Source organism: Miscanthus floridulus, chromosome 12 (genome assembly GCF_019320115.1).
Source record: "Miscanthus floridulus cultivar M001 chromosome 12, ASM1932011v1, whole genome shotgun sequence".
Lineage (NCBI taxonomy): Eukaryota > Viridiplantae > Streptophyta > Magnoliopsida > Poales > Poaceae > Miscanthus > Miscanthus floridulus.
In genome coordinates this window covers 68,789,241-68,815,133 of record NC_089591.1, presented here as the reverse complement: position 1 = coordinate 68,815,133, position 25,893 = coordinate 68,789,241, and the positions used below count along the sequence as shown (strand labels likewise).

Genomic DNA, 25,893 nt, shown 5'->3' with positions numbered 1-25,893 from the left:
TTTTCACACCTGCAGTTTGACGGCGTTAGAGTTCAAACTGACGGCAGTGACATAAAGAGCACAAAAAAGTTTAAGCATTAACGCTGAAGACCGCTAAACTTTTCTAAGAATTCGTAGGGTATTACAATCTTTTTTTTAATGACACGCAGGGAATTCCCCTTAAAGAATCCGTCTCCTCATCCAGAGAAAGGCGAAACGTGGAGGGCGCCCCCGGTCGGCCCTGTCGGCCGGCCTCCCAAGGGGATGCTTGCTGGCGCAAGTGCGCTTTGGCACTGTGTGTGTGCGGACAGGAGAGTGTGGGGGTGAGCACGTCCATGCTTGCCGTGCCGCCTGCGCCGCGCCTCGTGCGGCGTCCGTCCGTCCCACTCGCGCGCGCCGCGCGGGCGAAGTGGCTGGAAAATGCGCCCGCGCGGCCGCGCCCACCAGGGCGGCCACCACCCACCACCGTACCCTGCCCCCGCGCGTGATGCTGCCATAGGCAAACGCCGCCACCCACCCACCACTGGCCACCCGCCCCCCGCGTCGCACGCACACGCACACGCACACGCACACGCACACGCACGCCGAGGACTTTCTGCCGCCGCGTGATGTCACTCGCTTCCTGCCCCCATCCGTCGCTACGGAGTACGGACCCCGGTTCGGCCTCGCACCCGGCCGTCCGTGACGCGATCGGACGGCCGTGTCTTCCTTGCCAGTCGTCGCTACGGTCTGCGGCCGGCCGGCACCAAATTACCGTGGGACTCACCAGGCAGGCCCCTCCGATGGGCCATGGCAGGTAGTAGATACTACTCGTAGATGTAGATCAACTGGCAGAAGAAAATTTGGATGTGGATTGGATCGAATCGCTGGCGAGTCATGGTTCCGGGGGATATCTGGGGAGTTCCTTACTTCGGTCCGTTCGGCTGGCGGGAGCCGGCCTGCTTCCTCCTCACAAACCACTGTTTATCTACTGGTCAGAACAGTATTTTTCTCTCGCAACAAATTAGCTGAAAACGACTGGCCAGCTTTAATCCAGCTCAGCCGAACAGTTTTCCACGAAGAAAGCAACGGGGAGGGCCACACCACCGTACTTGCTCGGTTCCTTTCCGCGAAACGTTCGGCGTACGAGCTTCCTTCTCTACTGAATTTTGCCAAACAATGGCCGGGAAGGCTTCATGACAATCAATGGCTTTCAAAGCTCCTCATTTTATTTGAGAAAAGGGCCTTTCAATTCTTCGCTGCTTCCTGGTGGAGTGGTGGTGGTGGCCGGTGTCACGAGGGTGTACGTACGGTTCATGCTCACCCAGCACACGCTTTCGAGGCGAGAGGAATCGATCGGCGAGTGGGCGGCTTCATGCCCACCACCACTGCTTCCTATCCTCCTCCAATTCACCGTGATAATGGAGCTGCCTAGTGGTATGGTGACAGACAGTCAGTACTACTGCCCCCACTCCGCCGCCTCGTGCGAGCACCCGCTTTTGATCCGATAAGTTTGTAGCAGCAGCAACAGCAACATGAGGAAAGAGAGGATCATCCGATAAAACAAATTTTTGCTAAAAGAGAGAGCGATATAAAACAGAAGACAACGCTGTGCTTCAGTGTGTGTGGGGAGAGATTCTTCTGAGCAATCCCCGCACCGCAACGACGAGTGAGGCCTATCATGAAGAAAAGGGCGTGTATAATGCACAACGACACGAATCCAGTGCCCTTTCGAGCGGATCAGATGGAACCCTAACGAAACTCCTATCAAACCACCTTTTATTTGCGGGGGCAATATCGCGGCTTTTCCTCGTGTTTATGGCACATCACCGAGATCGCTTTCGTCCCAGCAGGTCAGCACAGTTCACATCACAGGGCACAGGTCGGTTTTTTCTGCCCCCGCTTCGGCCTGAAATTTATAACGAGGAAAATTCTGAAAGGCTGAGCGACTTTGTTGAGGACAACAAGTGGTGTCAGATTTTTCTTCGTCCAGTCATCCAGTGCGTGCGCGTCTCGTTCAAGAGGAGACGTTGAAAGGGTTCTAGGCCCGGACTAGGTCCCAGGAATCAGGCCTTGCTGCCAGGAAGCTCCTTGCTTAAGAAAGCAGCAAAGGTTGAATGATTTCTGGGTCCTACGAAATTAGGCCTGAATCAAATGGCAATCATCATATAATCTCTAGTACTCTCTTTCATATGTTATTGGTTTTTTTTTTCAGAACACACCAAAAAAAAAAGCTCAGCAAGCATGGACAATTCTGGTTACATCATCAGTAACAGAGCGAGCTCACTAGCTCGTCAATGAAGAAGTTCACGTTGGCTTCCAGTTTCTGCATTTACCATGTTCCTACTTTGAAGAAGGCAGTGGATCTTGGGTAGTGTTTAGTTCCCAAAATTTTGCAAAATTTTTCGTCACATCGAATCTTTGGACACATGCATGAAGCATTAAATATAAATAAAAAAATAAAACTAATTACACAGTTTAGACGAAATTCACGAGACGAATCTTTTAAGCCTAATTAGACTATGATTGAGCACTAATTATCAAATAACAACGAAAGTGCTACAGTACCGTTTCGCCAACTAAACAAGGCCTTGGCCTTTTCAAGCTCTGGGCCCAACTCACCATCAGGTTCCTTCATCCTACTAGAAGTAACCTGCCACATTGCACAAGACTCCAATTCGATACTTGTTTGGTTCGCCTAGTAGCTACTAAATTTAGTAGCTTTTAGTCACTTTAGTAACTTTTTAACCAAACGCTATGACTACAGACTACTAAAAGAGCTTTAGTCCTCTCTAGTAACTTTAGAGTTACTAAAAGTGACTAAACCGTTTAGTAGCTACTAAAGTTTAGTAGCTCGAAACAAACACCCCATAATATTAGAAAGTACTAGTACATATTAGCCCTAGTACGTGGAAACAAATGTATACATAAATAGGGCCAGCGTGGTAGAGAAGAGAGCAGATGCTGCTAGACTGCTAGGGCTAGCCTAGCTGCTACAGTGCGCATAATGGCGCTTATCTTTTTCAGAGATGCTGCATTGTTCAAGAGACAAGGGACCAGTTCTGGCGCACCTTATTATCTTTGTTCATGTATCAGTAAATGCACCTGTCCGAGAAAGAATCATTCAATCACCCATCTCTGATCTCTCTGAGCCTCAAATAGTAGAGCCCGTGAATAGATTGACCAACGTGACAAGATCCAAAAAATACGGAGGACTAGGCTTGGAATGTCCAGCTCCCAGTTCTGCCTCCCGAAGAACTTGGCGGAGCCCTCAAGGTGTATACCAAATCATGAATTCAGCTGACCTGCTGCTGCCCATAGCTTAAGAAACAAAGAAACAGGGCTGATAAAAAGCAGATCGAATTCTAGATCGCACCTGAATGCCACTTGCGAATTTTAGGTACTGAATGATGAAAGCGCAGTGGCGTTTTTTTTTTTCAGGTGAAATGTGCAGTGTTGGGCGTCCACAGACAATGAACGCCATCTATTCTCAGCCCCCGCTCACATTATCCAGCGAGCGCAGGCACCCACACATTATTCCGAAACGAAATCCAAGCCGGCCCAAAAATGTCACGGTCAGGTCAGGGGCAGAAGCGTCCTCAGCCAGTCCAACGGCCTCCCGAGGCCCAGGCGCCCAGCCGGCCAGCCCCACAAACTCTTCCCACTTCCCAGCCCGAACAACCCGCGCCGCACGCTCCGCTTCGCTATGGCGCTCTCGCTCGCGCGCAGCCCAGCCCCAGCCCCGGCGCGGCGCTCCCCGCGCCGCGGGTTGCCCACTTTGCCCTTCCTCTCCTTCCGCTCCGCTCCCCTCGCCGCCTGCACCAGGCGCGGCTCCGCCTCCGCGTCCGCGTCCGCGTCCGCGTCGCGGCGTCCTCGCCCCCAGAGGCGCAGGCCGCCGCCCCCGTGGCGGAGGAGGGGGAGGAGCAGGGGGAGAAGCGGCGGAAGCTGTACGTGGCCAACCTGCCCTGGTCCTTCCCGGCGCCGGAGATCGAGAAGCTATTCGCGCAACACGGCACCGTCAAGGACGTCGAGGTGGGGGTGGGAGGCGCGATCGATTTCCGTGAACGCAATGCCGCGTGCCCTGGAGAGCCGTTGAGGCCCGCGTGCGTTTAGGGTGTCCGAGTTTGAATTTCCAGTTGCGATATTCAGCTTTCGTTGCGTTTGTTTGGCAGGTCATCAAGGGGAAGGATGGCAGAAACAGGGGGTTCGCGTTCGTCACGATGTCGACGGCGGAGGAGGCAGCCACCGCCGCTGAGAAGCTTAACTCCCATGTGAGCGCGGCCTTGATGTCTTTGGTTTGCACCATGCTGTAGTTTCACGATTGAGCATCAGATAGACAGAGTAGATGTGAAGTAGAAGATGATATATAAATTGCGTCTTAGGGAATCCAATCCATTGACCTCACTTGCATTCTCCTCCACTGAGGCTTTCAGCAACTTAGTGGATATTAACGGCTCGCACTTTACGTGGACATGGATTTACTTGTAATAATATCACTTCATGATTGAGTTTTCTATAACATGGGCCGAGTTTATCAGTCATGTATCATCATCATTGAGCTAATCATTAAAATGTTGACACCTAAAGATTTCTCCAAAATAAGATACTAACATTGAGAATAATATTTTCTAGGATGTAATGGGGCGGGCAATCAAGGTGGAGTTTTCAAAGAGCTTCAGAAAACCAGCTCCGCTTCCTCCTCCTGGCACCATTATAGAGAGGCACAAGCTTTATGTGTCCAATCTTCCATGGAAAGCAAGGGCTCCCAATGTTAAAGAATTCTTTGCAAAATTTAACCCGCTTTCTGCTAACATTATATTCGATAATGGAAAAGCAGCTGGGTATGGTTTTGTTTCCTTTGGGACAAAAGAAGAAGCAGAGGCTGCTCTCACTGAGCTTGATGGAAAGGTGTTACATACAAACTTCTACCTTACGTTTTTGTTTGTGAAGATATATAGCATACGTCCGTCACATGCCTCCACTAGATAAAAATAAAAATGCCTTATCAATTATCAACTGTATTCTCTCTCCATCTGTTTTTGATAATAATTTTGAGGACCCTTGCCATTGACTTGCAACAACAGACCTGCTATAGTGTTATCATGCAGTTAGATGAATTGTCTGTCTCTGTCCCATTTTGCCATTCCATCTTTTTATAAAATCGAATGTAAGATGTATTAAACTACAAGCACATTAAGGCACTAAGGTATCAGATTTATATTTGTCCTTTATTTAGGAACTTATGGGAAGACCTGTACGCTTGAATTGGCGGGAAAGTGGTGATGATAAGGTTGAAGTTGCAAAGGCCGACAGTGAAGTTGAAGTTGTAAATATTGAAGGAGCGAGCGTTGATGATGCCAGCACGGATGGAGGTGAAGATAAACAGGAATAGTCAAACATACTATACTGGCCTACGGGAAGAAAGTTCCATCCACCTTATTGATATAAACACAGATGTGGAACCTTGTTGTACAGTTACAAGTTTTTCCCTACACTACCTGGTGCGTAAGTGCATGATCATTGTGCCTATAATTGCACTTACTACTCATGGTTGGTACTTGAACTAATTTGTTTCTATGAAAATTTAATTCCATGACGTCATCGGAATACTTATGAGTGATCATACACATTTGAGGAATCTTTGATGTGCTGTAGTTTGCTTCGCTACTTGTGAATACTGCTTTCTGAAATTTTATGTATTTTATCATTTACCTTGCAATCATGAGTAGTTTCATGCAGCATGAACAGCCAGTAATCAGCTTGAGGTTCAATTTCATTTCATAATGATGAGGGAAGCAAAACCATAATGCTCAGTTCACTTTGTATTAAAATTTGAAGCTTGAGAGAAATTTGCCATGGGTCATACGCTATCATACCAGGAGCATCCAGAAAAAAAAAAAACCCTCTGTTCCTGCAGTATATTTTAATTGGCAAGTTATTAATATGTTATTTCTTGGGAACTCAGATCTAGTGCCTGCCTTTTTTATATATGGATGCGGAATAAGAGGTGGCAATCATAATCCACACTCAATTATCATTGTCTGCCTTGGTCCTGCTAAGGTAAAGGCCAACAAAAGGCATTAGCTCTAACTTCAGGTGAAGTAATGTCCTTGTAGCTTGCAATTGTATTCAATTTCAGTTATGTTATTGTGACAATATTAAGACAGAACACAAGTAACAGCCCTGGCCGCAGCAGCACAGTAGACCAGGCGAAGAACATGTAAGGCCCAGCTACACCATAGGCTTAACAACAACAACAAAGCCTTTTAGTCCCAAACAAGTTGGGGTAGGCTAGAGTTGAAACCCAACATGAGCCCCTATTCACGGTTCAGGCACGTCAATAGCTTGCTACACCATAGGCTTAAACACAACCAAAACAAGGAACTAGAGAGAGACGCCTGTTGAAAATCATTACACTAAATCCGTCTGAGTCTTTTAAAAAAGATTGATAACTTTTGAACTCAAACTTTTTCTAAGGGATGTATGTTAAAAATTGTTTCAATACCTCATTAAAACAGACAATAAGTGTAAGCTGTTGCTGTGAGACTGTTTAGAACAGTAGTTAAAAAGCTAGAATTGAGTTCAGTGTGGCCCTCTTGATAAGTTGTAAGATAGTGATGATGAAGGGTACAACTATGATTTGCACACACTACCTTTTCCTGGTGTCTGTTCAAGGGGAAGCAAAGTGGCAAAAGAGGAGCATATTTAACTCCACATAATTTAAAGCAGCTGTTCCCACAAATTTTAAGGGACTAAAGTGGACCAGATCAATGCAAATTGAAATTCTTTCTTTCTTTCTTTTTTTGGGTGAAAGCAAACTCAGGTGGTTTATTTTATCTTTTTTTTTCTTTCTAACCTCAAAGGGGTCAAAGTCTTAAAGCTATCCCTATTGGTGGGACTAGTTCTTAAGGGGGAAAAGGGATGATCATGTTCCTCTTTGGTCCACCACTTCATCTGTCTTCTCCTACAAACCTTCTATTAATCCATTTCCACTGACAAACAGGGAAAAGAGGAATTTGAAAATATAGCATTCTTTTGTGGAGTGAACGTCCTTCGTGATGGAAAACAGAATCAGCTTACTTGGTTATCCTGTTTTAACCTTTTGGAGTCCTGAACGATTAATCTACTAACTACTATCCAGTTGGTTTCTTGGTAAAAATTAATTTGAAGCTCAATACTGTCATAAGGTCATGCATCTTGATTCATTTTCAGCACTAGACGTAATATCCAGAATTTTTATAGTAATATATAGAAGCAACTGGATGACTAGAGAAATATAGTGTAATATATTATGCACAAAGTAGTCCTTTTTGTGCAGCATAACATCGATGTCTCCAGTAATTTATTGGTATCTGTATCACAGAATAAGGTCACTGTTTATATTAAAGAAAGGCTTATACGTTATGCCCGTTTTGCATTTCAGTTTCAGTTCCTTTCAGAAGCAGGATGGACATCAATGATTTCCTCGAACGCTCTTGTTTATGTCAGACCATATTCTTCATAACTACATCATTCATCCTCCTGTATAAAATATTCTGCCTCACCTCATGTTGTGTTTTATTTACTTTATGGCTAGGCGTGCAAACCATTTGGTCTGTTCTGTTCAAACTTTTCTTGTGTAACTTCTGCACATTGGTTACTAACATCTTAATTTGTTATATAGATGCATAACTATTCAATTGCCTTCCAAATGAGAACAACATTACACGTTAGCCTCTTCAAATTCCTTGAACCATGAATCTAAAAGAGAAAGTATCACAATTGAATTTATATTCCTCCAAGGCTTTTCCTTAATTAAGGGAAAGAGTGAAATTGGCTGTTCTTTTGTAAGTTAGCCAGGAATATGGTAGCACTTAGCTTGCACTGAATGGAACCATACAGGTCCCTATGTCTACATGTGTCCCAAAATTTGTCACTTCTCTATGTTTCCGTCATGCATTTGGATGACTGCACTCCTAATCTGCTATCCCTGTTATGTGGCAGTCATTTGCTCTCTTTTTTAACGAACGTGACAGTTATTTGCTTATCACAAAAGGAGGAAAATTCTTCTGATTTTTCAAAATAAAAAATAAATCTTCTGATATTTCAACTATTTCTGTCAATTTTCTCTGTCCAACTTAGATTTGATAAAATGTTACCTGTTCTCCCTTATTTATCTGTAAGATGATCATCACCATGTGGTTTGTGCCTTCATTAGATTGATTTGCATATGTCATAATGTTACATTGTTTTGTATGCATGTATGCTGATCGTTTAATCCAAATTTCCATAAAACATAGTTTTCAAAGTAATTTCATATAACTGCGGTTTCGGAAAAAAATATATAACTGCGGTTTGAACTGTCCTTGCACATAAAATGTAAGGGCTGGTCCCTTTCATACCAGTAAGCTATTAAGGCTATGTTGACACTATAATAAGATTAGTGTCATAAAGAGAGAAGTAAATTCAAAGAAAGCTGTTGAAATAGTGCGAGTAATCATTATCTTTAGTTACTTGACTTGAAGAGAGAAAAACCTGATTTCTGAAAGAGACTTCAAGGTTTATGGTACAGGACAGTCCCTTTCTTTGGAGGGGAAACAATAGCACTACCAACATTAAGATAATGGATATTTACCAGTTCACAAAAAAATTTGGAAATTTTAGCAACTTATTGTTTTATGGAATATGGAATTTGTTTCTTTGTCTGTGAGGCTTTCAAATATTCATTTTCTGTATTAGTTTAAGTTAATTTGACTGATCAAAGCCTACAACATCTCTAACTAAAACCAAAAGAACCTTGCAATGAGTGCAAACATTGGGTTTCACTCAACAAAATCCATGAGATTTAAGACGTTTTGGCGTTAAGAGAGTAAGAAGTTTTATTTCCTTCCTCTTTCAGCTGAAGCTTCCACTGGTAGGCTTCATCTATGCTATTGCACTGTTTCTCCATCTTGTTGTGCCAGGACCCAGACGTGTACTATTCTGTTTATCTTTCCTGTTACTGTTCATTCCTTATTATCATATCAGACGGCCATCTTGTCTTCCTCATCTGATCTGTGTGTGTCAGTGTGTCAAAGAGGGCATCGAATCGAAGTTAAAAGAGAAAGCAACAGCAGCAGGGGCAAAGGAAAAGAAAAAGGAAAGAAGAGCTGCAGCACCAAAAACAAAAGCAAATAAGATCAGGTCCCAACCACCACCATCTCCACGTCTCCTTCCATCCCTCCCAAATACTTTCCCTTGTAAACAAGCTTCACTGCCTCTCAAAGTCTCAAAGCCAGCAGCGTCATCTGATCTCTCCCCATATCCTCTCACAGTTCCCAACACCGAGAAAGGAGCATGGATCCAAGGCGCCTAGTATGTCCTCTCTCTTCTCATCACAATGATTTATCCCAGAAGCTCACAGATAGCACCTGGAGACTCAGTCTCAGAGACTGAGGAGTGAAGTAGTTACCGTCTCGCCTCGTTTCTCCCAGTCTGCCGTTGCTGCTACTGCTGCCAGAGCCCAGAGCTCGTGGTGGGAGGCAATGGCCTCGTCACCGCTTGCAATCTCGGGGGGACAGCCTACCTGGGTCCCCTATGAGCCAACCAAAGATTGCTCCCAGGGCCTGTGCAGCATGTACTGCCCGCAGTGGTGCTACTTCATCTTCCCGCCGCCTCCGCCGTTCGACGTCGGCGGCCCCAGCCCCGACGACTCCTCCGGCCCTGTCTTCTCCCCGCTTGTCATCGCTATCATCGGCGTGCTGGCGATCGCCTTCCTCCTCGTCAGTTACTACACCTTCATTTCCAGGTACTGTGGCACCTTGGGTTCCTTCCGGGGCAGACTCTTCAGTTCCCACTCAAGTGCTGGTGCCCGCGGCCGTGGCAACGGCGGCGGCCGCCGTGGAGGCCAAGGACAATCCAGGAGCCAGGAATCGTGGAACATCTCGCCGTCGACCGGGCTGGATGAGACCTTGATCAGCAAGATCACCTTGTGCAAGTACAAGCGTGGTGATGCCTCGGTCCACACCACGGACTGCTCGGTCTGCCTCGGCGAGTTCAGGGACGGGGAGAGCCTGCGGCTGCTGCCCAAGTGCAGCCACGCCTTCCACCAGCAATGCATTGACAAGTGGCTCAAGTCGCACTCCAATTGCCCTCTGTGCCGCTCCAACATCACCTTCATCACCGTGGGCATGGGGATGGCGACGCAGGAGGCCGAGAGCCGTGGTCCAGGCGAGAGTGTTGGGAGAGACGCTGCCCATGAGGTGGTTGTGGTGATGGATGACATGGAAATCATGTGCGACGAGCAGCAGAGCATGGCGGGCAGCACAGATGGTGATGGTGATGACCAGGAGGCAAATGGTGGTAGTCCGGAGGGAATGGACGAGGCCGACGGCAAGGCTGAGATCAGAGAAGAATTCCCGCCGCCGCTGAAGTTCAAGTCGGGGCCTTCGTCGTCTGACCCGGACCATGACATCCGCATGTCCATCGCCGACGTTCTGCAGGCCAGCATGGAAGACGAGCTCATGGCAGCCAGGGAGAGCGGCGTCCTTGCAGGTGGCGCCGGCACATCAAGACGGTGTCACGGCGAGAACAGCAAGGGCGGACGCAGCAGCCGGCGTGCACTGCAGGACGCCATGGACACGAAGCGGTTGCCGCCTGCTGGCCGGTCTTGCTTCAGCAGCAAGAGTGGGAGGGGAAGGGATTCAGATCTTCCGATGTGAGCTCAGAGTTGTTTCAGATTTTTACCTAGGATGCTTACTGGGCAGGCTTTCCTTGTTTGCTTGCAAGATGGAATGTCGAATGGAAAAAGCAGGGACCTACATGTGATGCCAGGGTCCAATAGTTCGTCTGCATTGCTCGGTGAGGCCTCTTCTGCTTCTAGTTGGTAGGCCTTGGATCAGTTCTGTGTTTGCTCTTCCATCCTAGAAGACCCACATTCCATTATTTCAGTGAACATGTTCTTACTGTGAATTCAGTACAAGACTAGTCCAACAGTTTTCTGGTGCCTTCTGGTATTGCCCTGCCATATTTTTTGGGTCTTTTTTTTTTTGCTCCTTTCGTTTTTTTTATGGACGTGTCAATGTTTGAGCCTTCGCTTTTACTAAATGCTGAGCACATAGTATGAAAACTGACTGTGCAATGGGCTAGAGGGACCCTTTCTTTGCACTAACACAAATGCAGGAATCCCGTTTGCGTTTGGAATTTCCCATCATCATAGCACATAGCAGTGGTGGACCTATTGCATAACCAGATAAGCATGTGTGCTATAGCTCTGTTGTCGCTGAAGTTGCCTGTGGTCCGTCACCCATGAACTAAGCTTACTCGCAACAAGCAACAAAGCTGCAAACCGACGCTGCTTTACCTCCCGGTCCCGGGGTTAGAATGACTTGTTTAATTTTGTTATTACTCTTATTATACTCACGCAGTGTTACTGCATGATCCGTACTCAGATCTTAGCCTGTGACGGGCGATCAGAATCTGATCCCCCACCGCTTTGCAAAAAACAAACCTGTTCCTTTTATCGGCCACGCACGTGAATTTTTTACTATTTGGTCTTTTTTTTTTTTGAAAGTTTTTCTCAAATAGACCCCTGGCGGAAACAATTCCAGAAATGGATCCTTGGCTCGGCGCCAGAGTGACTGGCGCCGAGCTCGGCGCCACGGTCACTGGCGTCGAGCTCGGCGCCACGGTCACTGGCGTCGATCTTGGCGCCGAGCTCGGCGCCGTCGATCTTGGCGCCGAGCTCGGCGCCGTCGATCTTGGCGCCGAGCTCGGCGCCAATCTGAATGGCGCCGAGCCACCTGCATTTAACCCAGCCTGCACTTCTTCTCCGAGCGTTCTTCCTCTTATTTCTCCTCTGTCTCGGGTTTTTTTCTCACCACTTCACCCTACCTCACAATCACCGGCAACTTAGAATTTTGGCTAAGTCCCTAAATTTACCGTGAGATGGATATATAAAATTTTGGCTAAGTCTTTAAATTTCAGCATGTCCATTTTCCCGTGCCCAGGACCTCGGCGCCAGTGACCGTGGCGCCGAGCTCGGCGCCAGTCACTCTGGCGCCGAGCCAAGGGTCCATTTCTGGAATTGTTTCCACCAGAGGTCTATTTGAGAGAAACTTTCAAAAAAAAAGAGCCAAATAGTAAAAAAATTCGGGCCACGCACCACTGTCCACTAGCCATAGCCTCTCTTTTCTTTAGTTTGTTCCTTGACGCATATAGATGCTGAAGTTTCTGTGACAGGAACGATGCTGGAATCTTAGATATTAGGCGATGCCCTGGCTGGACAACATGTGGTTTGATATTCCAAATCCATGGCTGGGGTTAGGTTACGTCTGGTGGTACTCTGGTCGATTCAACACGAGCCATCTTTGGTCGTTTCAGCTATAACTTTATTTATCATTATCCTTTTTTAAAAAAAGAAAGAAAGAAAGAACAAGCTATGAGAACTTTGTGCTGGAGCCACGAGCCCAATACGATTTTTTCGGTGTTTGTTTAGTAGTTCGGGGTTGCCATGAAACACGGCTCTACTGATATGTCACACTGAAGTGTGGACATACATACTATACACTACTGTACTCCTACATAGTACTAGCAGATAGGTACGTACATGGGTTTGGTCGTCTGATTCTGTCAGTGGCCCGCACCACACGGACCTGGACCTGACGCCTGGTTGCTGGCACCCTTTGTACAGTATGTATCTACGGAGTACTCCATCTGTTCCTAATTATAATTATAAGTTGTTTTAACTTTTTTAGTATATTTATTTTGTTATGCTAAATATATACGAAAAATAGATGAATCAAAAAGTTAAAAACGACTCATAATTTAGAACGGACGTGGTAGATTCGAGACTAGAGTGGTCTCCCTCTCGGTGATCGGTATCCGTCGCGATCGCACTTGCGGGTGATTTGGATCGTTGCGACCGGCTCGCTCGGCAACGCGACGTGGATTGCTGCACTGTTACGCTGACTCCTCTCGGTTCTCCGGCCCGACTTCCACTCGGAAATTCGGATGCTTCCAATTCGCTTGATGCGGCCTCGACCAACACTTGCCAGAAAAGAATCAAAGAGCCATAGGTTCTACACGATGGCGGCACTTCGTCTGGTCTAGTGTCGTAGCTAGGCTTTCGCATTGGCTTGCTTGCTATCGCTAGCTAGGTAATAGGTTGCTGCAGCAGCTAGCGCAGCCGATTACATTACAATATGCAACGACGCCGTTGGTGGAGGGCAGGCGCGCCGCAGCGCCGGCGAGGGCGGCCATGGCCGTCGGCCCGTCCCTCCTTTTTTCCCCCCGCTTTCCGCCTTTGTTTCGAAATCGCAGTGGCGAGACGCTAGGGAGGGCAAAGCAAAGTCAAAAAGGCCGTGGGCTCGCCGAGAGCTGAACTGACTCTCTTTTTGGTGTCCGCCGCACAAGAGCGAGGCTGATTTTGTTTTCGTTTCATTTTTCTGTGAATGAGGATTCCGAGGCTAAACCAGACTTGGATAATTGTTCGAAATTATGCTCTTCGGTCAAGCCCAGTAGGGATCGGGAGCTTGGTGATCCAGGATGGGCTAAGCTGTACGTTTTGGTCCTAGTTGTTCGGCTGCACTTTAAGTCGGCTTGTTCGGCTTATTTTTTCAGCCGGGACAGTGTTTTCCTCCCATAATATTTCAGTATCAACAATATTTCTCAGTATGAACAGTAAATAATCCAGCTCAGCCGAATACTCCGGCGGGCATCTATTAAGAACTTGAGCTCCCGACTGCCCATGGATGGCGGCGAGCAGGTCTGTCAATGGGTCAAATCTATTTTTTACCAATCCAACCCATAACAGATTGATTCTCTTCCTAACTTATGCTACTACATAACTTTATTGTTTAACTCTAACCCAATTAAATCCACTAATTAGTTGAACACACGTGGGTCTTCTATAAAAACATATAGATTTGCACAAGATATATACTCCATCCGTTCCAAATTATAAGTCGTTTTGACTTTTTTGAGACATCCATAGTAAAATGGATGAACTAAAAAAATTAAAGCGACTTATAATTTAAAATAAATAACGTATATAAAAGTATAATATTGTAGATTCTAGCTGATAAGTTCGAGTGAACAGGCCCTAAGTTTGCATGAGGACAGCCCAACCCAAAATTAAAAGACCACGTCCACACCCTAGAACTTTGTCAAAAAGACACTACAACCTATTGGAGACAACTCAATGTAATAGGGAGCTACTTTGTGTCGATTAGAGTTGCCAAATCAGCATATGGGCCTCACATCAAGAGGCGGACCTTGTATTCATACTTCAAAATTGAGACTCGTTGGATTTTTTTTTCCCAAGAAGACTTGTTAGTATGATTCAGAATGGCATGGAGATACTCTATGCCAACTAGTGCAGCAAGGTCATTATGCAGGCTCGAAAAAATTACAAAGACATATAATAAAATTTGTATTGATAACTAAAATTCAACACTAATAAAAATGCACATCCCTGAAAGGTTTTGTTTGTATGGGTACAATTACCTCCTATACATGTGGATCAAAGATCAAAATAAAATAAATATTGTAAAAATAAAATAAATATTGTCAATCCCCGAAAGGCTTCTGTTCCATACTTCCATATATATGGTGTCATTGTAGCTTTGTCGGTCAAGTTTTTTTTTAATCTTTGGCTATTAGTATATAAAATTTGTAATGTTTAATATTGAAGAATTGTGTTTTCAGATTCACCATAAAAATAATTATATAATATACGGTTCTCATGTTTTTTAAACTGCATGAATTTATAGGAATTGATGGTTAAAGACAGATTTTTTACTTAACACAAAATCTGGAACGACAACTAATTTAAAGCAAGGGTGTAACAATTTTACAATTACATAAATACTTTTGGGCCTGTTTGGTTCCCTGTATTAGGTTGTATTCAGACTTGTGCAATATAGTTTACATGTGTTTAGTTGCTCTCAGAGGCTCTTATGCAGACTTGCATGTGCTCAAAGCAGGTTTAATGTAACATTAGATAGTATGCCAAATTTGATTGTATTATTTCAACAGACCGATGAGGCTCGAGAAAAGAAAATATTCTCGCCTCTCCTATCTTCACTAGAATTATAAAACATTACGACCTCAATTAGAGTATGAAGGAGGCTACATGCAACGCGATTGACAACGGGAATTTTTTTACCAAACATGGCTTGGCCTATGCACGACAACTGAACACTAGAACATTGCACACATTTACGTTGTTTTGGATTGTGTTGCATAAGATCCAATGCAGACTAAGATCAATTTAAGCAACTAATCACGACCTTAGCAAATTCCTTGGCATGTGCTGATGTGCACAAAGTGGGAAGGGACGCCACATTGGTTCATAATCCACGCCAAGCAAAGCCAGCATGTGGGACCCCCACTTTACCTATTTGCTTTTTTGGATTGGATAGGCTCCGTTTGATGTTTGATTCCATCTGGCCTGCGCTTCCTATTCTTGCTAGTCGGCCGAATTCAGGGGAGACGCCGCCGCCCGATCGCAGTGAACGCGACAAGGGTGTTAGAAAGTTCTAAACTTTAGGTGTAGATGTAGCGGGTTTAATCATTTTACTTAGGGTTCCTCTACTTTGCCCTGGTGTAGTTGTGTCGTAGCCGCATGGACGCCGGTGTCGAGGGAGCTCGGCGCGGTGGAGTCCATAGTAGAGGTGGCGATGCCGAGGCGACGGTGAGGTTGGTGGCGGCTTCCCGTCGCTGGCAACACTCACTTTAGATCGGATTAGGTTTAGCTTTTGGTGGATCACGGCGGCTTCGGTCAACCTCGTTGTTCGAGCCCTGATCTCCACCTCTCTTTTTATAGTGCTGTACGACAGAGGCCCATCAACCATATTAGGGTTGGGCGTCCCCGATCAGGGCGCAGATCCAAGGGCTCAATAGGCCGTTGGGCCTATTGGTGGAGATCAACTAACATTCTCCCCCTTGATCTCACTACCATCTTTCAATTTCATATCATTTACTTTTGTTCATTCCATTATAGATTAACGCATAGAGCATGTTTCATCGTCACGGTCAATTATCGATAGATTTAACAGCTATAATACACCACTCTGTTCTGAAATAGATACTTAACTTTGGGCCTTCTTTTGTCCAGGAATTTTAGGCTTTTCCTTAAACCCATGCTAGCTACATGTTCTCTGAACACGTTGGGTGGTAAGCCTTTTGTAAGCGGATCCACGAGCATCTTTTCGATACTTATATGCTCAAGACTTATGACATGATCCCGGACTTTTTCTTTCATAACATAATACTTTATGTCAATGTGTTTGGCAGCACCACTTGACTTATTGTTGTGAGCATACTGTACTACCGGATTATTATCACAGTGTAACTTAAGTGGTCTATAGATGTCATCAACCACCTTCAAACTGGGTATGAACTTCTTTAGCCAGTTTACCTGCCCCGTTGTCTCATAACACGCTACAAACTTAGCATACATTGTGAACGATGTAGTGACGGTTTGCTTTGAGCTTTTCCATGAAATAGCTCCCCTTACGAGAGTGAATACACATCTAGATGTGGATTTTTTATCATCTCCCGCATAATCAGAATCTAAATATCCCACTATATGGAGTGAATCAGATCTTCTATACGTCATATACGTCATCATGAGGCATTTCGTTTCTTACAAATAATGCAAGACTTTCTTTACTAATTTCCAGTGTTCTGTTTTAGGATTGCTCTAGAATCTGCCAAGTAACCCGTTAACAAATGCCAAGTCAGGGCGCGTATATACTTGAGCATATTGCAAGCTTTTGATAGCTGAAGCATATGGAACCGCTTTCATTTGATCGATCTCATATTGGTTCCTAGGGCATTGAAAATTCCCATATCTGTCGTCCTTGACTATAGGAGCAGGTGAGGGACTACATTTGTGCATACTGAATTTCTTTAAGATTCTTTCTATGTATGTCTTTTGTGACAGTCCTAATACCCGTTTACTTCTATCTTGGTGAATCTCGATCCCTAGAACGAACAATGCTTCACCAAGATCTTTCATATCAAATTTTGATGACAAAAACTTCTTTTGTCTCTAGTAGTAGACTAACATCACTACTAGCAAGTAAGGTGTCATCCATATACAGGACAAGGAAGATAAATTTCTCATTCTTAAACTTTGCATAGACACAATTGTCCTCAACATTCTCTTTAAACCCAAAATTCCTTATTGTCTGATCAAACTTCAAGTACCACTGTCTTGAAGCTTGTTTTAATCTATAAATGGATTTCTTTAGGCGACATCCCATTCGTTTTTTCCTTCCATGACAAAACCTTTCGGTTGTGCCATGTAAACATTTTCCTCCAAGTCCCCATTAAGAAATATCGTCTTTTACATCCATCTGATGTAATTCTAAACCGTAATGTGTCACTAATGCTATTATAATTCTAAAGGAATCCTTACATGAGACTGAAGAAAATGTCTCATTGTAATCAATCACTTCTCTTTGCGTAAAGCCTTTTGCCACAAGTCGCGCTTTATATCTCTCTATATTTCCTTGAGAGTCAAGTTTTATTTTATAGACCCATTTATAGCCTACTGTTTTAGCACCTTTAGGAATTATTTCCAAGTCTTAAACTTTATTGGCATTCATAGATTTCATTTCATCTTCTATAGCCTTAATCCACTTTGATGAATGATCACTTCTCATGGCTTCTTCAAATGAGGTGGGATCATCCTCTATTTGAAATTTCTCGGTGTTGTATACTTCATAGTCAGCAACCCACATTTGGCATATTTGGCACATCTTCTAGGGGCTTCCACATTTGGCACATCTTCTGTTTGAGGCTATTATTGCTCCCCTCATGTGTGGTAATAGGTTTTACAGGATCCTAAAGAATGAGTTCCTCATCGTCATTCATTGTTGTCATAGGTGAAATAACAATAGGTGCTAGCACCACAGTATCTTGCACTGTTGGTACAGCGACAGCAGGTAGTGAGAAAAATGTCTCATGAGTCATTGGAGTCGGCGCATACACCTGCTTCTCTTCAAGGTCAATTTTTTGAGCTACCATGCTCCCCCTCATCATTTCATCCTCTAGGAAGACAACATGTCTTGTTTTCACAAACTTTGTATGTCTGTCTGGACAGTAGAAACGAAAACCTTTTAACTTTTCTGGGTAGCCAATGAAATGGTAACTTACTATTTTAGGATCTAGCTTCCTAATGTTTAGGTTAGATACTTTAGCCTCAGTAGGACTCCCCCCACACGTAAGTGGTTTAGTGAGGGTACTCTTCCTGTCCCACAACTTATACGGTGTTTTGGACACCAACTTACTTGATACTCTATTAAGAATATCAATGGCGGTTTTTAACGCCTCCATCCACAGTCTCAACGGTAAGGTGGAGTAACTTATCATACCGTGCACCATATCCATCGGGGTATGATTATGACTTTCAGCTACTCCATTCTGCTGAGGTTCGCCCGGTATAGAATACTGGGCTACTTTGCCATTCTCCTGTAAGAACCTTGCAAAAGGTCCAGGAACTTAGCCATATGGGGTATGCTAATCGTAGTACTCCCCCCCACGGTTGGACCTGACTATCTTAATCTTTAAATTGTGTTGGTTTTTAACTTTTGCCGTAAATATCTTAAATTTATCCAATGATTCTATTCTTTCTTTGATTGGATAAATATAGCAGTAATGGGAGTAATCATCTGTGAATGTTATGAACGAATTATAACCATCCACACTCTTTACAGGAAACTGACCACAGATGTCTGTGTGAATAATCTATAAAATTCCTACGCTTCGTTTGGTATCTTTTTTAATTTTCTTTATATACTTTCTTTTTATGCATTCTCTGCATTGTTCTAAATCTGAGAGCTCTAATGGAGGAAGAATATTATTCTTAACTAGTCTTTCTATTCTCCCCTTGAAATATGGCCTAAACGACAGTGCCATAATTTCGACGATGCATCGTGAGCTCTCTTTTGTTTTCTGTTTACATCTATAGACGAGGATACATTCTCATTGTTGCATGCAATGTTTTCATCATCGTATACAACATTCACATCATCACATAGTGATAACAAATAGTTGTGCTCTCTTATGCCACCATTTTCAGAGTAACTCTCTATCACCAGTTGCTTTATCAGCTGGATAGCATATGTCTTTGAAGAGCCAATGAACTAACTCTTTATTCTATCGAGGTACTCAGTGACCGTGTCACACTCTAGGATTGAGCCCACAATTTCAGGCTCAATCGTGTTCTTTATCATAGCCAAACATTTCTTGTTGACAGTTTCCCACTTCCTATGCTCAAGGTCATAGGACATCTTTTAGGATTTAAAATTCCTCTCTTTAGTTGCCTAAGCGGCATCAGCCTCGTTTGTCTCCCTCACCGGTGCCACAGGCTCAGTGGAATACGGTGAGGTGACTACCCAGTCCACCTTAGTCAAGATGAAGGCCAGGTCAATCTTTTTCTAACATAAAAAATAACAACAATTGTATGCCTTAATTTCAATGTTGGTCAAAATTAAAACATACAACTGTTCTTATACACTAATTCTATATCACCGTTGGATAGAAATAGAATTAATGCATAAAATCATTAAAATTATGATATTGTTATTAACAATGTTGATCAGAAAATAACAACATCATAATCATATATAAATCTCTTTTTCTCCAATTATTCAACTGTTCTTACACACTAATTCTACATCACCGTTGGACAGAAATAGAATTAATGCATAAAATCATTAAAATTATGATATTGTTATTCACAACATTGGTTAGAAAATAACAACATCATAATCATGTCAAAATCTCTTTTTCTCCAATTAAATATCACATTGGTTCAAAATAACTGAAGAATAAATAATTTCTTTAGCAGCGAAAAATAATCTCAATTTAGTGAATTTTACCCACAGGAAAGATCACTTTTCATAATTTCTTTAAGCCATTTATCCTTTTTCCAGGAAATAAAACATTTTTTGGAAAATAAAAAGGAAAATTGACTCCTTCGCTTGGGCTCAAAACTTGCAACAGCTCGGCCCAGCTCTACTCAGGCCGGCCCGTCTCTCTCTCTCGCCACGCTGCCTTCCAAGGCCACAACGTGGGCCTAGGGCGATAAAGCCGCGTGGCTGCCAGCGCCCGCCTGGGCCGGCCTCCGGTCCGGCTACTCTCCGCCATCGGATTGAATCGGACGGCCGAGCGGCCATTTCGGTCGATCAAAACCAGCGCCACGTCGGCTCCCTATAACCCTAGCATCATTCTCTTCCTGCCCTTTTTCTCTCTTCGCCTCTCTCCTCAGCATAGTGAGCAGCAACCGAGCGAGCGAAGCGGTGGAGCGGGCAGCCATGGTGCCGTCACTGGCCCCCTCGCCGACGTGCGCTCTCCCCAGCGGATGAGCGTGCCGCTGTCGAGCGGCCTAGCTACGGCGTCAGCTTGGCCGAGCCCGAGCGAAACAGCTCCCCTGGCTCGGCCTTTTTCTCCCGCGCCGGCGAAGGGTCAGCCCGACACACAGCAAGGTAGGTCCCTTTCCTCTTCTTCCCCGTCCCCTTCTTTTGGATTTGGATTCTACTTCTCTTATCCAAACCGGTGTTGGGGATTAGGGTTTAGAATCCGACCCACTGTTCTTCTTCCCCAGAGGGTCTTCACGGGTTTAGGGTTCGGCTTTGATCCTCTTCTAGGCCGAATCTCTCTTCTTTTGTTCTTTGCTTCACCCAGTTAGGATTAGGGTAAGTGTTGATGCAAAAGTGATCTGCAAACACAAAGGGCTAATACCCGAATCGATATCCAAAGCGTGCCAGTCGATTTGACCTGCTAATCGACAAGGATGAAGATACGAACACTTTGGTCCTGACAACAGCGATACGCCCGGAAGTCACGGCCAAGAGGTGCTCACGCGGAACTCGAGAATCGCCGAAGGTCGCACTGAAGCGATGCAGCTCGCCGAATCAATGAGAACTCGTAAAAAGGAAAAATATGCAAATTTGACGAAGTCGCCGAAAAGTAAGTAGATGCAAATAGGAGTAAAAGTTGGTTTTGATATTGATTGATATTGTCTATTACATTGCCCCTTACTCCATATTTATACCCTGATCTAAAAAGACACAACCAAACACAACTAGGACACCAATCCTATATCTAAGGAAACACGTGACTCTTACACGAATCATAACCTAACAAATACAGAAAAGGAAATCAACTCCTATCTATTTCCCTGTCCGCCTCAATTACGATGGAAATCTCACTGTCCTCCTTCCCATCGGCATACTCCCTGCTTCATCGGCAGTAGTCTTCAAGTCTTCCTTCATCGGCATACTCCCTGTTTCATCGGCAGTAGTCTTCAAGTCTTCCTTCATCGGCATACTCCCTGTTTCATCGGCAGTAATCTTCCAACCTCATCGGCAACGCCCGAGTCCAAATCAACCTTTCCATCGATCATCACCAGCTATCGGCAACCATTTTTACAAACTGGCTTTCATTGGCTATCAAAGTATTCAATAACTTTCCCCTTGCCGATTAGTCCACTCCGATTATTTTGACACGTGCAAAAAACGGTGTCAACACATGCCCCCCAATTTCGGAGTATAAAACCATTAATGCTCCGAAATTTACTCCAGATAACGCTTGCCTTCGCCCAATTACCGTAACTCATTCTCCAAGCCAAAACTTGATTTGTTATCAAATCCAATCAAATCTAATCTTGATTCACGCACTTCAGTAAATATCGCACAATCGCCAACCACTCTTACCTTGATTATGATTGAGATACCAAAACAATAACCCATCGGCAAGATCTTAACATGATAATGCTGCCATTTTCAGAATTAAAATATCATGTATCGATATCCCTTCCAAGTCATGATTACTTGTTATCAACTCATCTGTACAATCCCCTGATTATCGCGCGAATAGTTACCATATCCCTCTGCACCGCCTTGACCTATATGCGCGTGTCATAGAGATAAGTCCAAAATACCCTTATTCTGGGCGGCTTATAAATAGATTTCTCCGGAACCCTCATTTTCTATCTTCAGCCTCCAATCCTTGGCATTCTCTCTCTCCGGCGGCGACTCCGACGAACAACCGCGCGACCTCAACCAACAAGAACCCTTCTCCGGCGCTAACTTCAAGTTCCCGGCTCGTATCTCCACCTTCCTCAAGACAATGGCCATCAACTTCGACGTCCCCGCGGTTCGCTCCACTTCCATTACCTTTTACTTTGATCTTTTTGCAAATTTATTCAGTTGGTGATTTTTCCTTTCTTCTGTCTTCTGGATTCCATAACCTTAGGAACTGCGCAACAAATTAATTATCCCAACCGATCAGCCGCACGTCCAATGCCTTGGACCAATGGGCAACCCAGATCCAACCGATCTGATCAACGCAGAGGTTAACAGAATCCCCTTTAGAGCCCAAAATTTCTCTCTGAATTTGTGGAAAGACACATTCCGATCTTGGCCCAAAACCACCAAAGGGTGGAAAGATTGGTATTTGAGGGTTAATAGATCGATGCAAGTATACTGGGCAGAACGAAGGTTAGACCAATGTATCAGGCTCTCTATTGCCGATATGCAGAAAAATGAATCAATGATAATTGCAGCTGCTTATTTCTGGTCAGATACAACCAATACTTTTATGTTTGGACATGGCCCAGCTACCCCTACCCTTGCCGATGTCCACATGCTTACTGGCTTGGACATCTCAACTGCCGATGAAGGCTCCATCTATGGTAGAAAGCCTGAATATAGAGTGAATACCCGTAACATCGGCGGTTGGACAGGATATATTCAAGAATACCAGAAAACCGGGACACCTAGCCAGAGGGAACATGCCACATTCCTGAATATGTGGTTAGAAAAATTTATCTTCTGCGGTCGATCAGTAGGACCAACCAACGCCTTCCTCCCTGCAGCTGAACTTCTGGCTAATGGCGTAAGGTTTCCTCTTGGCCGATACCTTCTGAGCTCCACTTATCATCTTCTTCACCAAGTGTCTCAGAAACTTTTGCTTGGCGAACCCATCGGCAACCTGGGAGGCCCGTGGTGGTTTATCAACATGTGGCTGAATGCCCATATGCACAAACGTTTGCAATGGGACTTTTTTGCTCAACAATTCCCACGAGAAATTGCTGAAGATTATGTGCTCGGGGATGATGAATCGGCAACACGCTCACCCCTCAATTTTGGTGAAGCCATAATTGTCCTTCCTGGAACAGAAGCCAACGAAGACCAAATCGGCAGATTCTTTCAAAGCTTCTATAATGGTCTTTCTCGTGATCATAGGGCCTGGGTGCCTTATATCGACGAAGAAAACAGATTCCCCCTTCTTTTCAACTTTGCCGATGACACTCTGAACCAAGATAATGAGCTCATGATGGCTATCATCACTCCCAGGGCAATTCCAGTAAACACATTCGGCAGTGGGAAAAACACCAACATTACATATGAATTTTACAACCCATCGGCAGTATCCCGCCAATTGGCTTTTGGGCAACTGCCAATCAAACTCTGCTTTGCCGATGTAATCAAACCCAGGGAAACAATCACCTGCGGAACAGACTGGAACAAGGTAGTACAACTTTCTCCTGATGCCGATACTACAGATGTTGATATATCCACCTGGACACCAATATCTTTCATCACCGAGTCATACAAGCAATGGTGGCGAGAGTGGAAAGAGCAACTATTCGCGACTTCTGCTCACACATATCGGCACATGATCGACCCTGAATATGCCACCCCTGACGACGCGGTAAGTTTCCTTTAACTCCCTTCTGCTTTTCCCTTCATTTATCAGTAACTGATTCCCTTGTAACAGGTTAACAACCCAGCACCATCGGTGAGCAAAAGTGGGAAACCCTTCAACCTCCGGCCTGTTTCCCCAACATCGCCGATCGGCTACAACGCTCCCACCTTAGCCGCTTTGACCCACCAGAAGATTCGTACCAAGACCATCACTTCTAAGTCCAAATTGGCTACATCCAGGGCTACCCCATCGGCCGCTGCTACAACCTTGGTCAAAGCCTTTAAGGTAACAACCTTGTTTATTTTCACTTATGCCGATCACAAACTATATTAACCTTAATCATCAGGGGGTAAGAGCTGCTACGGGATCGTCATCGGCAATCCCGCCGATATCAAGCACCACTCCTTCAGAGGTAGCTTCTTGACTTTACATTTTATCTGTTAAATATCATATCTCACACTTGTTTTGCAGCAACAATTGGGTACATCGGCAAACGTACCAGATGCCCAAGCTTCACAACCAACAAGTGTCGATGCCCCCCAGCCAATCGTTGCCGATGTCCAAGCAAAGCGCAAAGCTTCAACAGATACTGAAGCACAGCCAAAACGACAAAGGTCTATGCCGATCCCTACATCTGCCCCAATGTCATCGGTCATCATACCTCAAGAGCCCACCACCGATGAAGTCACAGAGGATATCCCATCGGCAAGCTCAGCCGATCCACACGACATACTCCAGGTTGCTTCCTCCAGTCAAGCACAGGAAATTGCCTTGAAACAGGTAAACCGATCAACCTATCTGATTTTACAATACTCATACTTACCCCTGATTGATCTCCTTGTCTTTCTCTCAGGAACAAGATTCCCCGAACAGCCTATTTTCCTTTGCCATTGACATTTCTGACGACGATGGAGAGGAAACAAGTTCTTCCCTTGCACTGGGAACAATATCGGCAGAGACTAAATCCAAGTTGGAAACCCTCCTGAACTTGCTACAGCAAGGTACCGCCCAACTGGTAGATGACTCGGACCCCGCAAAGGCAATTTTCAAAACAATTCGTGGCCAGGTCCCTGCCGATGTTGAAGAAATACTCTTCCCAGCAGCTCACTTAGAAAGCCATCAACTGCAATATCAACGGGCTGCTCAGCGCATTGCCGATAGAGCAGCTCAAGCTCAACTTAAAGAAGAGATGCTACAACTGAAACAAATCGCTGATGAGAAGCACAAGGGCATCGTCAACTTGCAGACTTCGGGTGCTGCACTTAAGCAGAAAATCTTGGATCTATCGGCAAGGAAGGCAGCTCTATTGGCCGAATTGAAAGAAATCGATGCAGCCTTAACTCATGCTCAACAAGAAGAAAGCCAACTACCCAATGCCGTCAAAGCCCTTCAGCAAGAAAGAGATATCCAAGCTCGCAAAGCTTTAGCCATGAAGAAGAAACTCAAGCCTGTGGAAGGTGCTGCCGATGACGATATCAAAGAAATGGAAGAAGCCGACCAGATTCGCCTGCGTGCGATATTAGCTATCCAATCCTTGCTGAACGTGTAATCTTATTTATTGTATCGGCACTTTATGAGACATTGATACCCTTGCATAATTCTAGCCGATAGTACTGTTATCGGCACTTATACTTTTATGCATCTATCCAGATACTAGGGTAATATTTCTTTAAATATTTTCCATTTAACGCTCTGGGAAACACAACCCCTTCAAGGGTTTCTAAAATATATGCATTACCAGGAATAGACTGATTTATCCGATATGGACCTTCCCAATTAGGAGACCACTTTCCAAACTTTGAACTTTTAGTCCCAATCGGTAAAATCAATTTCCAGACCAGATCTCCATCGGCAAACTCTTTTACTTTCACCTTCTTGTCATACCATCTAGCCACTCTTTTCTTATTTTCTTCAATACTAACTAAAGCCCTTAACCGATGACCCGCCACATCTTCCAACTCATCCTTCATAAGAGTATCATAATCATCGGTTGTCAGCTGATTTTGAGAACGTACTCGTCTAGAGCCAACCTTAATTTCCCAAGGCAATACTGCATCGTGTCCATATACTAACTGATAAGGCGTTACTTTGGTTGCACCATGATATGATATCCGATACGACCACAAGGCTTCATTTAATACTGTATGCCACCTCCTAGGATTTTCTTCAATTTTGCGCTTAATGAGTTTGATGATCCCTTTGTTAGAAGCCTCAGCTTGACCATTAGCTTGAGCATAATATGGAGAAGAATTT

At 44.6% G+C, this 25,893-nt stretch overlaps 1 protein-coding gene, 1 long non-coding RNA gene and 2 pseudogenes across 3 annotated transcripts; all 4 read left to right on the top strand.

The window, feature by feature from the left end:
* The window catches only part of LOC136497202 (protein TORMOZ EMBRYO DEFECTIVE-like), a 76,105-nt pseudogene that overhangs the window by 19,759 nt on the left and 30,453 nt on the right, over positions 1–25,893 (top strand).
* On the top strand, positions 3,665–5,554 carry LOC136497195 (28 kDa ribonucleoprotein, chloroplastic-like; annotated as a pseudogene).
* Positions 5,678–11,178, top strand: LOC136497194 (E3 ubiquitin-protein ligase Os04g0590900-like). Of its 2 annotated transcripts, none has more exons than XM_066492978.1 (2): positions 5,678–6,018; positions 7,382–11,178. In XM_066492978.1, the coding sequence occupies exon 2, from the start codon at positions 9,462–9,464 to the stop codon at positions 10,635–10,637; it is 1,176 nt and encodes a 391-aa protein (XP_066349075.1). In that variant the 5' UTR covers positions 5,678–6,018; positions 7,382–9,461; the 3' UTR covers positions 10,638–11,178. The 2 variants fall into 2 exon arrangements, with proteins under 2 accessions (XP_066349075.1, XP_066349074.1); XM_066492977.1 differs by having other exon boundaries at positions 5,678–6,054.
* Positions 24,024–24,749, top strand: LOC136495346 (uncharacterized). Its single transcript, XR_010768975.1, has 3 exons — positions 24,024–24,052; positions 24,112–24,420; positions 24,494–24,749. It is a non-coding gene; the product is annotated as an uncharacterized lncRNA (long non-coding RNA).

Excerpts from the sequence above, each read along its gene's own strand:
- LOC136497194 (XM_066492978.1), top strand. The coding sequence starts at position 9,462 with ATGGCCTCGTCACCGCTTGCAATCTCGGGGGGACAGCCTACCTGGGTC.